The sequence below is a fragment of the Neolamprologus multifasciatus genome, chromosome 7 (assembly GCF_963576455.1).
Source record: "Neolamprologus multifasciatus chromosome 7, fNeoMul1.2, whole genome shotgun sequence".
Classification (NCBI taxonomy): domain Eukaryota; kingdom Metazoa; phylum Chordata; class Actinopteri; order Cichliformes; family Cichlidae; genus Neolamprologus; species Neolamprologus multifasciatus.
The window spans coordinates 4,691,881-4,706,529 of NC_140445.1; the positions used below are offsets into that span (position 1 = coordinate 4,691,881).

The 14,649-nt window shown below is 41.1% G+C and overlaps 1 protein-coding gene and 1 long non-coding RNA gene across 5 annotated transcripts in view; one reads left to right on the plus strand and one right to left on the minus strand.

Annotated features, from left to right (window-relative positions):
* Positions 1-14,649, minus strand: part of LOC146513543 (uncharacterized) — a 543,433-nt gene that overhangs the window by 276,130 nt on the left and 252,654 nt on the right. The gene's annotated exons all lie outside the window — the stretch shown is intronic.
* The window catches only part of LOC146513556 (septin-7-like), a 53,373-nt gene that overhangs the window by 21,684 nt on the left and 17,040 nt on the right, over positions 1-14,649 (plus strand). For all 4 annotated transcript variants that reach the window (XM_085165547.1, XM_085165546.1, XM_085165548.1 and 1 more), the window contains exons 3-6: positions 1,802-1,908; positions 10,529-10,629; positions 10,735-10,869; positions 14,470-14,587. In XM_085165547.1, coding sequence (XP_085021673.1) covers positions 1,802-1,908; positions 10,529-10,629; positions 10,735-10,869; positions 14,470-14,587 — 461 coding nt within the window. The remainder of the gene's footprint in view (positions 1-1,801; positions 1,909-10,528; positions 10,630-10,734; positions 10,870-14,469; positions 14,588-14,649) is intronic.

Here is a 14,649-nt window from a genome sequence, read left to right on the forward strand (position 1 = left end):
TAGTTTTTACACAGCTGAATAAACATCAAGCAGACAGCTGATTATCAGAAGTGTGAGATGCTCGAGAATTTACTCCGGTGTCCCGTTATATTTTAGATAGCAAGAAGTTTATTAAGCTTCACCGAAACAATCTGCAAATTTCATTAAAATTCAATAAACTATCATCTTGTCTTTATTTTTAGTTAGCACATACCTTAAACACTTAAAGCTGTAAGCTAATGATAGTTATATAAGAGCAGATGCTGCTGGTGCAATAAGCTGTACGTTTTACGTCCAATGGATGATGATCTGATTAGTCGACTAATCGCAAAAATAATCGGTGACTAGTCGACTATCAAAATAATAGTTTGTGGCAGCCCTACTAATAACATTACATCAGTATTGTTGACCACTCTGTCATTTGTCAAGTAAAAACTGCGTAAACATCTGCTTATTAAACATGAGAAAAGGCCTCTTTGTGCAGCCACTAGCAATTTTAAATTCGAGTAAAGAGTTTCTTATAGAGGAAAATGGTCAAATGGATTATGGAATACTTTACTTGGATGCTTGGATGTTGGTGTTTATATGCCCTGCTGGTATGTATATGTGCAGGAAACACTGAAAAAGCCCACACATCAATGTCAACACCGGGTAACAGAAAAGTCATAGACATGTTTCCACCTACTTGGAATCACATAAAGACGACAATGCTGGAGCTGAAACATCAGTGAGTTAATTGATTTGGTGATCTCCAGAAAACTTGAGGCATGTTTTTAAAGGACAACTTGAGGAAATTCTTTGAGTCACGTGTCTGCTAACTGAAATTTAAGGGTTTCAGATTGTTGGACAACTTAAAAAAGACATTTTATAGATGTTGCAAGATTACAAGCGTCCTCTGACCTCTTTATGAACAAAACATCTGGAAAATGATCTGCAGATGGCTAAATAATAACACGCGTCGACACATTTTTGCCATTCTTTGTAAACTGGATGTGTTATGGTTTTCTCGTAGCACCTTTAAATTCTCCTACCTGATAGATCTGATTCAGAATTTAAATTTTTCCTCGGTAACCTTTTTTTGTCCAGTACTCTAATCTTGGTCTGTTTCTGACGTGTCCTTTTTGGAAACCCCCTCAAGCTACTGTGTACCCAGCCCAGACTGATGTTTGGCCACAGATTACTCCAGTTTTCAAAGCCTGAAATTGTGCCGTGGGAGTCGGTCAGAGGTCTTGCTGGGACAGGCAGCCCTCCTTCCCTCCAACCAAACACTCCTCCAGTGCCTTTTCATGAGACACAAGCCAGATGCTCGGCTATTAATCACAGGCCTGTGTGATGGAGAGGGCGAGCATATGCAATGTGTATGTTTGGACTGACTGTGCTCTTTGTCAAGTAAATGTTTGTGCAGCTTCTGTGCCGTCAGTATGGGAGAAGGGAATGGAAAGTTGGCACTGCGAGGACCGAAATAGAGAGATTTATACTTGAAGGACGCACTGAGCGAGGAGGACAGAGGAAGAGTAGATGAACGGGGGGTGGGCGAGAGAGAAAGTCAGCAGGAGATGGAGAGGAAGTGTTTTATTCCCTCCATCTGAAAGCTTTTCATGCTGGCAGATGAGTCCCTGACCTTCCCCTTACAGACAGTGAATCTGCTTTATTATCTGCACTGCATCCATGTCTCTTCAGGCCATCTCAATATTGTGTTCAGTGCATGCACATGCTTTTATACACGCGTTATGTAAAGTCCTTTTTGTCATGTGTTCAGCTGGTTGTACTTAGAAAACAGTAAGATTATATAACGTTGCTTAACTTGTGCTTTTGTCCTCAGGTGAGTCTGGTCTCGGGAAATCGACTCTCATCAACTCCCTGTTCCTGACTGACCTCTACTCTAAGGACTACCCTGGCCCCTCCCACAGGATTAAAAAGACTGTTCAAGTGAGCCTTTTCAGCTTTTTGCTCAGTAAATGAATCCTATGAGGTTTAGGTCACCATTGATGACAAGATCTGTAACCTTAACTAGAGATGGCACGACACCACTTTTTTATGTCCGATACCGATATCATAAATTTGGATATCTGCTGATACCGATATGAATCCGATATAGTGTATTTTTAATCAATAAAACAGTTTTTTTAAATATCTTGCTGCATTTTGTATAAGTTCATACTCAAGTTTTAAAAAAACAAACACTAAAGCTATTCTGTTATACCTGTATGCAAAAAATTCACCACACCCAAAATATTTCATAGTTCAGCAAAACTGATCAAGCTAATAAACTTAAATCCTCCATCCTCCCTATTCTGGTATTTTAAAGAGCACTTAGCAGAAATATTAAACAACCTAACTATTAGGGTTGCCAACTCCCAGCAAAAAAATAAAAACAGGGAACCACCCGCCGCCTTGTGATGCTTTATCGACGTAATCAACCTTAATTTAATGCACGTGTTATTTTAAAAATTAAAAAATGCACAGAAATCAATTATTTTTCTACAATAATTAAATAGATTCAACATCTTTCTTCAACAGAATTGCAGACTGCACAGATGGTACCTTCCCAAAGGAAAAAGTACTATTGCTTACTAGGGTATATTAGACTTAACCGATCATTGATCAGTTTCATGATCGAAGTAGCAGCGGGAGAGAGAGGCAGTCGCTCCATATATCGGTTGTTAAGCTTAACGCTTTACAAACATTCAGAGATGAACTTACACACTTGCTTTACTTCTCTCTGGGAAAACTTTCTCGGATGCCGGTTTGGTAGCGAGGCTCCAAATGCCCAACCAGACCGCTGAGAGATCTCGCACACCACAGCCGCTCTATCACGTGACACATACTGCTTGACGTGCTAAGGTTATGAGCTGAGTTACGCCATGTCACAAGTTTTGTGAGGTGCTTTTGTGATATTTAATGGATCGGATTACATTTTTTATTTCTCTCCGATATCCGATCCAGTAATTTAGGTCAGTATCGGACCGATACGTAATATTGGATCGGTCCATCCTTAACCGTAACCCCTGTTTCCTTTACACTTTACATCACATGTGATTTCTGGGTTTTGAATTTTGTTTTATAACTAAAGCACATTAAAACAATACTTTTTAACTAAATGTACTTTACTTTCTTTTAAACACAGGGTTAATTCTCACCCTAACCCTATATGGGTCAGACCTCAGTTGCCATCAGTTCATTTTTAGCTTCAGGTCCAGTGTAGAGATGTTTTGAGTTTTTGTTAATAGTCTCTGTACAACCCCATGTCTTCTTATAGTTGATAGTCATATAAACAAAGGCACTATATGTGCTAAGACTGTGAGATCACCATTCACCTTTTTCCTGCAAGAGTTTGATGATTGATGTCGATTTCTTCTACGTTTTAAATTCCAGCAGCGACAGCAAATACTGGGATGAGGATTAGGAAACCATGAAATGAACAGATGTCTTACAAGAAAGTGTTGTTTCTCCAGCCAGTTTGAAGGAAAATAACCTTGTTAATGGAGACATTTTAAGTCCTCCTACAGCCGTTGCTCAAGACATTTTGTCATTTACATTCCAGTGTCAGTGATATCTCCTAATATCTAAAAACAAATTCTTCACGTAGTACTCATTCCCTTGGAAAAATGATGATTTCTGGGTGTTAAAAGTAAGCATCAGTGTGACCTCACCATATGTTAGGAGCCCCTGAAGGTAATCTCATTCGTTCTGGCCAACAAAAAAGTGTACTTGAGCGTGAGGGGGAAACTATTTGAATTTGGTAGTTGTTTTGGTGAGCAGTTCAGAGACCCTTGTGGAGCTTGTGGTTAGGTCTCAGTGTTTGCAAACTCGACCTCAGTGTTTGAGGCCCACCTGAACTATAAAGTGTAAAGAAAAAAAAGTCAGGTACAGTTAAACTCGATGGAATGCAGGTTCAATGTTCACCTACAAAGTAAAAGTTGTGCCTTTTTGGATGATGTTGAAATTTCCTCAAGAGTTGTTGAAAAATTCAAATCTCTAATCTGAGCTTAACCCTTTAAAACCGGTCAGAGAGGGCACCCTCTTTTAAATCCTTGTAGCTCTGCAACCACGTGAGCTAGCGCAATAATTTTTTTTGCATATGAAACCAGAGGAGTTGTACTTACATCTTATGCCATCAGCTTGTCCTCGGTCACAGTTTTCTTCCACATATAGCTTTGCAAAAACTGCATAAAAAGCACTTGCAGCAACAAAAACATAATATTCCAGAAACACGCTTTGCCGATCCGATCAGCTGTTCATAACACTTCCTACGTTTGAATAGACGTCAGCGCGAACTATCGCATGTCCGCCATTACCTGCCCGAAACCGGAAGTGACGTCATTTTCGCAGAAATGTAGTTTTTTACCATCAGGGCCTCATGAGCCTATACTGGTGTTTTTAAAAGTTATCTTTGACTTCATGACTTTCTGTGTGGTTTCTGGGATGCTTAGGACTCATATTGCACTGCTGGAAATAGTTTATTTTGATGCATATGCTGCTTTTTTGCAAATTTGCATTATAATATTTATTTTCGTTTTTTCCTGCAGTATATAAAAATTGGTGTATTTCAAAAATAAAACTATGAAGACACTCAAAATAAATTTCCTGTGGTGGGAAACTATTTTGTGCAACTTTTTTGTATTTACAGTTTTGAGGGATAAGCCTCTTAAATTTCTCTAACTAGAAATATATGTTAAAAAAACAAAAACGATTTTCAATTTTTTTGTAGTTTATTGCACTTTTTTGCAATTTATGTAATTACTATGCACTTAATGCAGACATATTATTAAAATTTGGGCTATAATGGTTGTATTGATGTATATCAACTTGAAATGCTCCCAAAAATGGCTCCACAGCATGTAAAAATATAATATAAGCTCTGGCGGACTTGGTTCTATGGTAGGTCTTAAAGGGTTAAACCAAATACACATCCCGTATATGTAGACGTTAGACCAGTTATTAAATCCAAGAGTTGACTTTTCGCACCAACACGTTCAAAGTCATAACTGGTGTCTTCAGTGGGAAAAAAAAAAAAAAAAACGACAGATAAGCACAGGCACCGAAAGGGATGAAGTTTCATGTTTTCTGACAAATTAATTGAGAACATCTGGTCTGGTCATTCTGAAGGCTTTTCTTACTCTGGCATTATCAGCCAGGTTTGTTAAAATTAACATGTTAGTAGGGATGGAAGGCTAAGAGGGGAGCAGGATTCTGCTGGGGAGGAAGAGAGTATAATGGAAAAGGAGAATGAGAATGCCGGATGGAGGAACTACGAGGCAAACAACAAGGCCACTGGACCTAGTTTTGTCCTTTTATGGTAATGGCAAATTGAAGTGGAGGAGGGAGACTGTGTCTGGAGTAAAAGGGGCAAAGGAGAAGCAGTTTGGGAAAGAGGAAAAAGCAGAAGATGGAGATGTGGGACAGTGTGATGAACTAAGACGAAAAGAGATGAGATGGTGGTGGCAGGAGAAGACGGACAGAAGCAACATGGCGATGAGTGAGGAAAAGGTGGAGCTTTGTAAAACTAAAGAGCGTATAAACCTCGAGGAGGGTGACGGGGTAGATGTGATGAGGGGAGAGACAAAGAAAAACAGGATCAGGGCTGAATTTCCCCCTTGGGTCTGAGAGGGTCAATAGCAGGGCAGGAATGTTCCCATGAAATGTAACACCCTCCCACCCCACCCTCAACCACTACTTAAAAGCTGAGAATTCATCTCCACACGCCGCTTTGCACTATAATTCGATTCCCACTACCATATTACTGTTGTCTTTTCACATGAACGCAAACAAGCATCGCCCACACGTCCATACAGCACACACAGCAGCCGCGAGATGGATGCGTTCATGAAGTTTGACCTCGACAGCCACGAGATTGAGCGCAGACGTCACCAGGCTAGTGTTGGGGTTAGGAAGTCCTAAGATTTCCATGTGGGTATGTCATAGGGGGAAATTCCATATACTGGGATTAATGTGAACCTAACATTTACAACTCTAAATGGGTGGCTGGCAGCCGAGTGGGTGAGAGAGGTTAAAATGTTAATTGAGACAAGTTAACCGCCGTTTTCACTTTACCGTTTTTGGACTTTTTTTTTTTAAATCAGTGTAGGTGAACACTATTGTATCATTCCGATGTACATTAGCTAGCACCATCTGCAGAAGAAAAAGTCCCCATGAAATGGCAGTTGGTGTAGTTGTGTGAAGCCTTTGGTGGATGATGAAAGTGAAGACAGACAGGAAGTGCATGGGAAGGAATGAAGCAAAAGGTTGGAAAAGTCAGGATTAAAAGCAAACACAGTTGGATAGCAGATGTTTTACTTTGCCAAAGGCACAGACTCGGCAGCATTTTGGAAACTAGGGACCTGTTAACTCACAGTAAGCTAACAGTAAGCCATATATTCCAAGATGGAGAAGGCTAAGGTATCTTTATATCTGACTTTGACTCTGATAGTCGTCCTGGTCACAGAAGGGTTTGCTCTCCAAAACTCGTAGCAAATGAGCACTTTATGTCAAATGTTGTCTAAATGCAGGGAGGTACGCAAGTCAAGTCAATAACTTTGTCAAGGCTGTGGATCAGGACGGGTATAGACAGTCTCTGAACCAGAAAATAGATTTTTGTGCATTTACCATTAAACAATAATTATTCAACTGGACTTAAGTTGATGTTGACTTTTAGCCTTTGGCAAATTTTAATGCTTTATAATGCCAAGTTACTCATTCCTTTTTTTAGTTCAATGCAGCATGGAGTGCAGCTAGAGATAACCAACCAAATGTATCTGGCAAAACAGAGATGACTGAGTGCCAAAGATGCCCAAATATAATCTCAAGTTAAACTTATGTTGTAAATATTAGATTTTAATAGAGTCCAGCATAAATATGTGTGCAGGCATCGGCAGCTTAGACATCTTCACCAAAGTCTTCATCGGGCCTGAAGTGTGTCTCTGAACCTGAAATAACAATGTTGTTCCATTCAGACCGAGGTGCATAGAGGTGCCTTATTTTATAGAGCAGGGGTGGGCAATTCCAGGCCCCAAGGGCCGGTGTCCTGCAGGTTTTAGATGCCACCTTGGGTCAACACACCTGAATCACATGATTAGTTCGTTACCAGGCCTCTGGAGAACTTCAGGACATGTTGAGGAGCTAATTTAGCCATTTAAATCAGCTGTGTTGGTTCAAGGACACATCTAAAACCTGCAGGGACACCAGCCCTCGAGGCCTGGAGTTGCCCACCCCTGTTATAGACGCTACAGAGGAAGTAGTTTTTTGTAGGAAGTCACTGATACGTCACACCGAATTTAGTCAGACGGTGCTGTTCATAAAATATGGCAGGATGATCCAGTCACTTTTTACACTTATTAGAAAACAGACCTGAGATCTGTGAGTCCTTGGGTCAGCTCTCAGTCTCTTGAGTAAATCTCTGCATTTTATGTATGAAGTCAAAGGCAGACTCACAGTAAGATACAGATTTCAGGTCTGAAATCTGTATGTTCCAGTATGAACACTATTTTGGGTTTGCAATGCATCTATAATACATACTATAGTCTGAGAAACTGAACAAACTCTGTGAGATGGTTTGCTATTTCAAATTAAAGTAAGTAAAAATGAATCACAGTATCTACACTAAATCTGTCCTGTATTCTTTACAAACTGACAATCATTCAGTCAAAGCGCTGTGTATTTTCAGCTTCTTTTCTTTAAAGTTTTGCAGACTCTTTTCATTTCCTCATTAGGTTTAAATTTCTCCACTGCATCAATTTGAAAGTCCTGTTCATTTTGTGACGTTCGATTGTACTGCACACTTGGCCTAAATTATAAATGACAGGAGCCGTTCAGGCAGCTGTGATTCTGCATCTTTGTGCAGGTCTGTGATCCAGACGACGCACCAAGGCGGTGCTAAATTTACTGTTTTGACGAGACTGAAAATATTAAGAACCTTTTGCTTCAAGCTTTCTCTCGCTCTATTGTGCTCATCATACCTCATGTGAGCCCCATGAGCGCAACGTGGGCAAGCAGGCTCTCCTCCAAGCAGCAGTTAGTGTGCATACGTTGGAAAGGAGCCGCTGTGGTCTGAGGCTGAGGGGGAGAGACCGGGTCAGAGTATTTATATTGCAGAACAATCTCCCATGTTTTGTCGCTCGCTCACATTCCCCACAGATCAGATTTCTTTTAAATGATGGTGTTGAGCCTGACGGCATTTTTGAGGTTTTCTCCCAATCTGTTTTTCTTCACGGAAACGGTGGAAATGGCAGATTTGGTTTTGAGAAGGGCTGACATGTCATGCGCAAACACTTACAATACAGACACACATTTAACACACATGCCTGGCTGCACAATTAAGCTCAGATGTGTAAAAATGACTGTGGTGCGTGATATATATATATAGATAGACATATATATGGTCAGCTGTAAAGCCAGACAGATTATCTGAAGGTTTGTGGAAGCTAAAGAATGTTTGTGTTAGAGTGAGAGGGCTGTAGTTTGACTTAAAGGGGCGATCCTAAAATAACTACATGGTCCTGTGAAACTATGCGACGAAGTGGGGGAACAGCTGGCGAGCTTCAGGAAATGGATGGATCTCTGGGACTGAATGGGAACGTATGTGACTGCAGACTATGATGAACAGTTTGCAGTGATAGCTTCACTTTTTGGCATATGTAATTAAACATTAAATTAAAATCAGCTGCATTGAGTGAACAGCCAAACTCAGTGTGCATACATGGCTGTTGTGTAAAAAGGCTTTCATACAGTGACATATGCACTCATGGCATGCCAGAGTGGATGTAAAGATGGGAGAAGAAAAGTCTAAACGTGTAATAAACGTGTAATAAACGTGTAATAAACGTGTAATAAACGTGTAATAAATATTATTTATCATTTATTTTATCATAAAATTCACCTTTTGGCTCAGCTTAAAAATACTCCCATGCTCTATTTTTAACCATGTTTAACCACTAAGACAAATGGGAACACTCTGCTGTATTTATTTTACTTTACATTTATTGACAGGATTCACTAAGTCCCATTCAGTGGCAGATCAGCTGACGTAAGTGACACACACAGCCTATTGGCAAATCACACATTGGGTGCTCTGTTTAAGTTTGTTTAGAATGCCAACGTGTGCTGGGCAGTTGCCGAACTCTGTGTCTTTCCACCAAACAAGCTTTAGTCTACAGTGTTTTTTAATGAAACTGTGCACAAACCTTGGAGGGTTGCAGTTTCATTGAGGAGGTGCTGTTTTCAGTGGAACTGATACCATGCACAGTAAGGAATTTGAGTGTAGTAAAGTTCAGGCACACTTCAAGGACCAGTTTAGCTGTAATCAGCTGATCTCGGTGCCAGCACATAGAAGCTGAAGGCTCAGATGGTACATTTTTACACATTCTTTTGACACTACTCTTTAGAGGTGGGAATCACCATACATCCCACGATACGATATTATCACAATACTTAACGCACGATACGATATTATTGCAATTTTTAAAAAATATTTTGCGATATTCAGATTCTGTACATAAAGGTAAACTTTATCAATATTTATTTTATCTAATATCAAAGTCTCACACTCAGTCTTTCTCTCATTTCAGTTTTATTGTTGACAAACTGAACGTTTGTATTACAGTCTAGTCCAACTTAACTGAATCAACCATCTGGTACAATTATAGCTATTCTGAACTATGCAGTTTATGAAAACTATGCAGCCCATTCAGCAACTGAAGAATTTGAAAGTAAATTAAAACAAAATATAATTTTACATGAAATAAAAAAGTTTCAAACTTAATTAAAATAAATTAAAATAAGTAAACTGTCATGTTTATTGCTGCCATAAAAAAAAGTTAAACACATTTGGACAGTGAAGGAATGTCAGGATTCTTGCTCAGAAAAAGGATCAACATGCTCTGAAGTCAGAGCACAAAAACCTTTTTTGTAACAAAATATCGATTTCTGCTGTCCCTGTATCGATACATTATTAGCAAACAAAATATCACCATACTACACAGTATCGATTTTTTCCCCCACCCCTACTACTCTTCATGTTCAGCATGCCCACAGTTGTTGCGTGTGTGCAAGCCTCTTTACAACCCATCATCACCCAGGTCCTTTCAAGCTGTATCTCGCTGAACCACTGTCATTATCTGCTGTCACTGATGTCTGTTTTGTTCTGTGCTGGGTTGTGCGGCTGCTGTCATTGCTTCTATGGAAATCGAACTCTTCTTTGGAAGACAGTGGTTTTGACTTAAGTAGCCCCCCCCCCCCCCCCCCCCCCCCCCACACACACACACACACACACACACACACACACACACACACACACACACACAAAATCAGTGCTGAGCAGAAGGAAAAGAACTTCACTCGTATTGTACACGCACTCAACCAGCAGATCGGTTTCGGCTGTGTGGGAGGACCTGCTGTGCAGTGTATGTAGTCCAGCATGTGTGGGCAGATACATGCTGTCAAATTATATTCTGAAAGTGTGAAGTTATTGCAGCTAATGGAAACACTTTCTAAATGCTGTAAGGTAAGGCTGAGATCCCAAGAGTTCTGAAGGGTGTGAATGTTTGTGTTTCAGGTGGAGCAGAGTAAAGTTTTGATAAAGGAGGGAGGAGTCCAACTAACCCTAACCATCGTGGACACACCAGGGTTTGGCGATGCAGTCGACAACAGCAACTGGTGAGGATTGCCCACGAAGACGTGCACAATTTGATTCTGCCAAGCAATCATATGCTCTTTGTTGTACAGTCCACTCTCTCTGACATCATCTTTCCATGTTCCCAGCTGGCAGCCTGTCATTAATTACATTGACAGCAAATGCGAGGACTTCCTGAACGCTGAGTCGAGGGTCAACCGCAGGTCCATGCCGGACAACAGAGTCCACTGCTGTCTATATTTTATAGCGCCATCTGGACACGGGTGGGTGCTGCATAAGATGATATAATAAGATGCAGATGTAATTAAGGGACATGAAATGTTCAAAAGGTGGCAGTGATGCTGTCTGCATATAACTGGAAAGGATGTACTTGAGTGTCTGTCTGTGTCATAAAAGAGGAGGCTGCCAGCCTGTATTTGTGACCCACATACAAACCAGTTCTGCTCATGCTCAGTAGAGTTTCCTGAGCTCCATCACTGAATCACCCAGTCAGAGTGGAGACTCGCAGCAGCTCCCAGGAACAGCGCTTTCAACTCAGACGTGCCATACTGTCTTACCTTAGTGTCCCTGTGTGTGCGCGCACCTCTCAGGCTTCAACGATGGATCTAAACCTGCAGAGTTGGTTGGCATGCAGTGTGTTTAAAATAACACTAATTTGTTAAATATTTCAGCAGCCCAAAGCATAAAATGTGCGAAACATGTTGCTGTCTGTGAATGTCAAAACACAATCTGACATTTTCTGATCATTTTAGCTCAGCTTTAAGTGCCTCCATGCTGCACCTTAACTGCATTGAGGCAGTGACAAAGACAGGAAACCTGTCTACGAAAATAAACAGTCTTCAATCGATCATCCAGGAAAGTCGGGCTCACTTGTCAGATCAGCTGCAATTTGTGCCATCCTACATCAGCTGAAGGCTCAGCGGATTCCCTTCTAGACATCAGATGGGCAAGTCTCACATGGGTTTTTATGTTGAGGCTGCTTTACCAGCTGTTTTAGTTGTTCTACATCAGCAAGCCATTTAGAGCCCAACTTCACCTCAGGACCACATTTCACGTGGTTTCTGTCTAAATCGGTGTCATATTATTATCATTAATGCCAGCTCTATTCTGTGCTGGGGCCTTCCTGCTACTGTATCCTTTGGTTTTACAGTTATACAGAAGGAAGGATACGGAGGCCCCACAACACATGTTCCAGATGTAATTTACTCCAGACAGAAATGACAATCTTTCTTGAACTATGAGAAAAGCACACAAGCAGTTGAAAAGTTCATTAAATGTTAAATAAGCCGGTCTTATCTCTCCCCTTAAAGTGTAATCATGCACAAAACGGTCTGTTCAGGTATTCTGTTCCTGCTGCCTCCAACATAAAGTAAACGGTGGATGCTTTATGCTTTTCTCCTAACCATCGAGAAACTGCAATGGTTGAGCAAACGACAGGTCATCCTGCAACTGTAGACGCACATTTCGGTTTTCTTTGTTAAACAACTGCTGCAGTTTGTTTATCATCGATAACAGATCAGATTTTAACATGTGAATTTTACAACTCATCATGAATGGTTCTGCCACACCACAGCTTCTTGTATTCTTTGAGCATTGTTCTAAGTTTAAAGTCGGAGACAAGTCAGTAAATTGTCCACTTCACCGAGAAGATGCATCACTTAATTACGCTTTTACTGTCCCCCCAGAGGAATCTGCCTACATTTCCAAGCAGACTCTTTACCACTTTTAAATGATCTGTAACAAGCTCCAGAAGGCCCGTTTCCACACTGCTGCCTCCGAAAGTCACTCACATGTGGCTGTAAAACGTGAAAGCCTATAAATCCTGCTTTAGAAGTAAACTGCATACTCATTTCCAGACCTGTCCTCTCTGTGATGTTTTAGTTCCCCGGAGTAACTACAAGAGTTCTGACAGTGAGTCCAGCTTTCTGTAGACAAAGTGCCGCTCATGCTGGTTTGATAAATCGGTGTCAGTGTGTGGGAGATTTCGGATTTTGACTTCACAGAAATGCCCTTCGAGTCTCCCGCTCTAACCAGACACTCTGACTCCAGTGTTATCTGGGGCTGCCTTCGCTCCAGCCTTCCTCTGGTGCAGCAGCATTATATCCAAAGCTGTCCTCACTCGCTGAGCCGCCCAGCAGCTGTTTTGCTGGCCTCTTTCATGGGACAACTAATTCAACTCAACACGCAGCAAAAAGCATTTGCAGATATATATAAAGTGCTTTCATGTAGACAGTGGTAATCCAGTGAGGTGGCAGAATAATAACTGTATTATAGTTTTGAATGCAATGCTAAACTTATTGTGTGCGATTCTATTTTACGTTGAATCGTTTTCCCCAGAAAGGTTAAACTGCATAATGAGCCTTTAACCTGCACATTATACAGGGGGCTGGAAGTCCACTGGAACACTGATGTAGTGGGCTGACAGCTAACATTGTAAACAAACTGAGAGAGAAAAGGAATTAATGATTACTGCATTCATGACAGACCCTCAATGTTTGTGATGTGATTAGGAATTTCACATGAGGTATTTCCCAGCTATATTTTGGAAAGGGGGCCTCAGAAGGATCAAGGTTTTGGACTCTGTAACATGAGTGGATTCTAATGGTCACCTTGAATGCATTTCTACTTTGGTAGCCTGGAAGCATTTGGCTTCTCTATTTTAATCTGACTTCTATTGTATGTCATGTATATTGTACAACAGTGTTTATATTGTATACCTAAATGTAAAATGACAACAAAGTAGACTCTGAAGCCATCGCAGCGTTTGTTTTGTTGTCCTCATGAGAGGATTGTGTTGGACTCTGTTGTTCCGGTCAGTTGTTGGCAGTACTGAGTAGTGGACTTGCTTTCTAAGTAAGTGTTTTCTGGTGTTGCTCACTGAGGAAGCGTAAGGGCTGCAGCAGAGAGGACAAGTGCACATCCTTTACGATTTTGGCTGAAAATTTGGCCAACATCTCTAACACAAGTCACTGCACCGGCAACTGAGAGTGTCGAGGACGGTCGCCATATTGAATTTACATTCAGAAAATGGCAAAAACAAGTATTTAATACATGAAAATCTTCCACTCCAACAGCTGATAATACAAATGTGGTTTGTTCTGTTAGGACTGACTGTGTGCCCGCACAGCTTGGCATTCAGAGGTGAACTCCCTGACAGTCACTTGCTGTGGGCGACGTGTATTGTACAGTTTTGTGTGGCCCTCTGCTGGTGACCCACTGAACTGCTCTGAACTAAAGAGGCACACTGTGGTATTTTCTTTAGATTCAGTCTTGTGAGTTGATTCCTCATTCATGTGGTGAGTCACACAGCCAAATACAGCTGCTGACCCACTTAAAATAATGTAATGATATTCAACCACAGCTTCATGAGGTTGAGCCCCAATGAACTGTATATAATTTAGAGTTTCATGGATGCTGCATTTTAGCATTTTTTTCCATCCTCTAGTCTTAGTCCAGGGATAGGGAACGTTAGTCCTCGAGAGCCAGTGTCCTGCAGGTTTTAGATCTCACCCTGGGTCACCACACCTGAATCAAATGATTAGTTCATTACCAGGCCTCTGGAGAACTTCAAGACATGTTGAGGAGCTAATTTAGCCATTTAAATGAGCTGTGTTGGATCAAGGACACATCTAAAACCTGCAGGACACCGGCTCTCGAGGCCTGGAGTTCCCTACCCCCGTCTTAGTCTGTAGATATTCAGCCTCTGAGAATAAAGAGAAATCCAGCATGCAAAGGGACGAAGCAAATATTTCTCTAACTCAGTCTTCAAGGAAAAATGGTTTATTCACTCAGCACATGATGAGCATCCTCGGCCAGTAGCTGTCTGTCCTCCTCATGCTTTTCCTTCTCTGTCTCCTCTTCAGCCTAAAACCTCTTGATATAGAATTTATGAAAAGGCTCCACGATAAAGTCAATGTCATACCTCTCATCGCAAAGGCTGACACACTGACGCCTGAGGAGTGCCATCTTTTTAAAAAACAGGTATTTCTGCACATTTGTGTCACATTACAGGTGCTAACTAAGGCATACTGAGAAACAGAGCT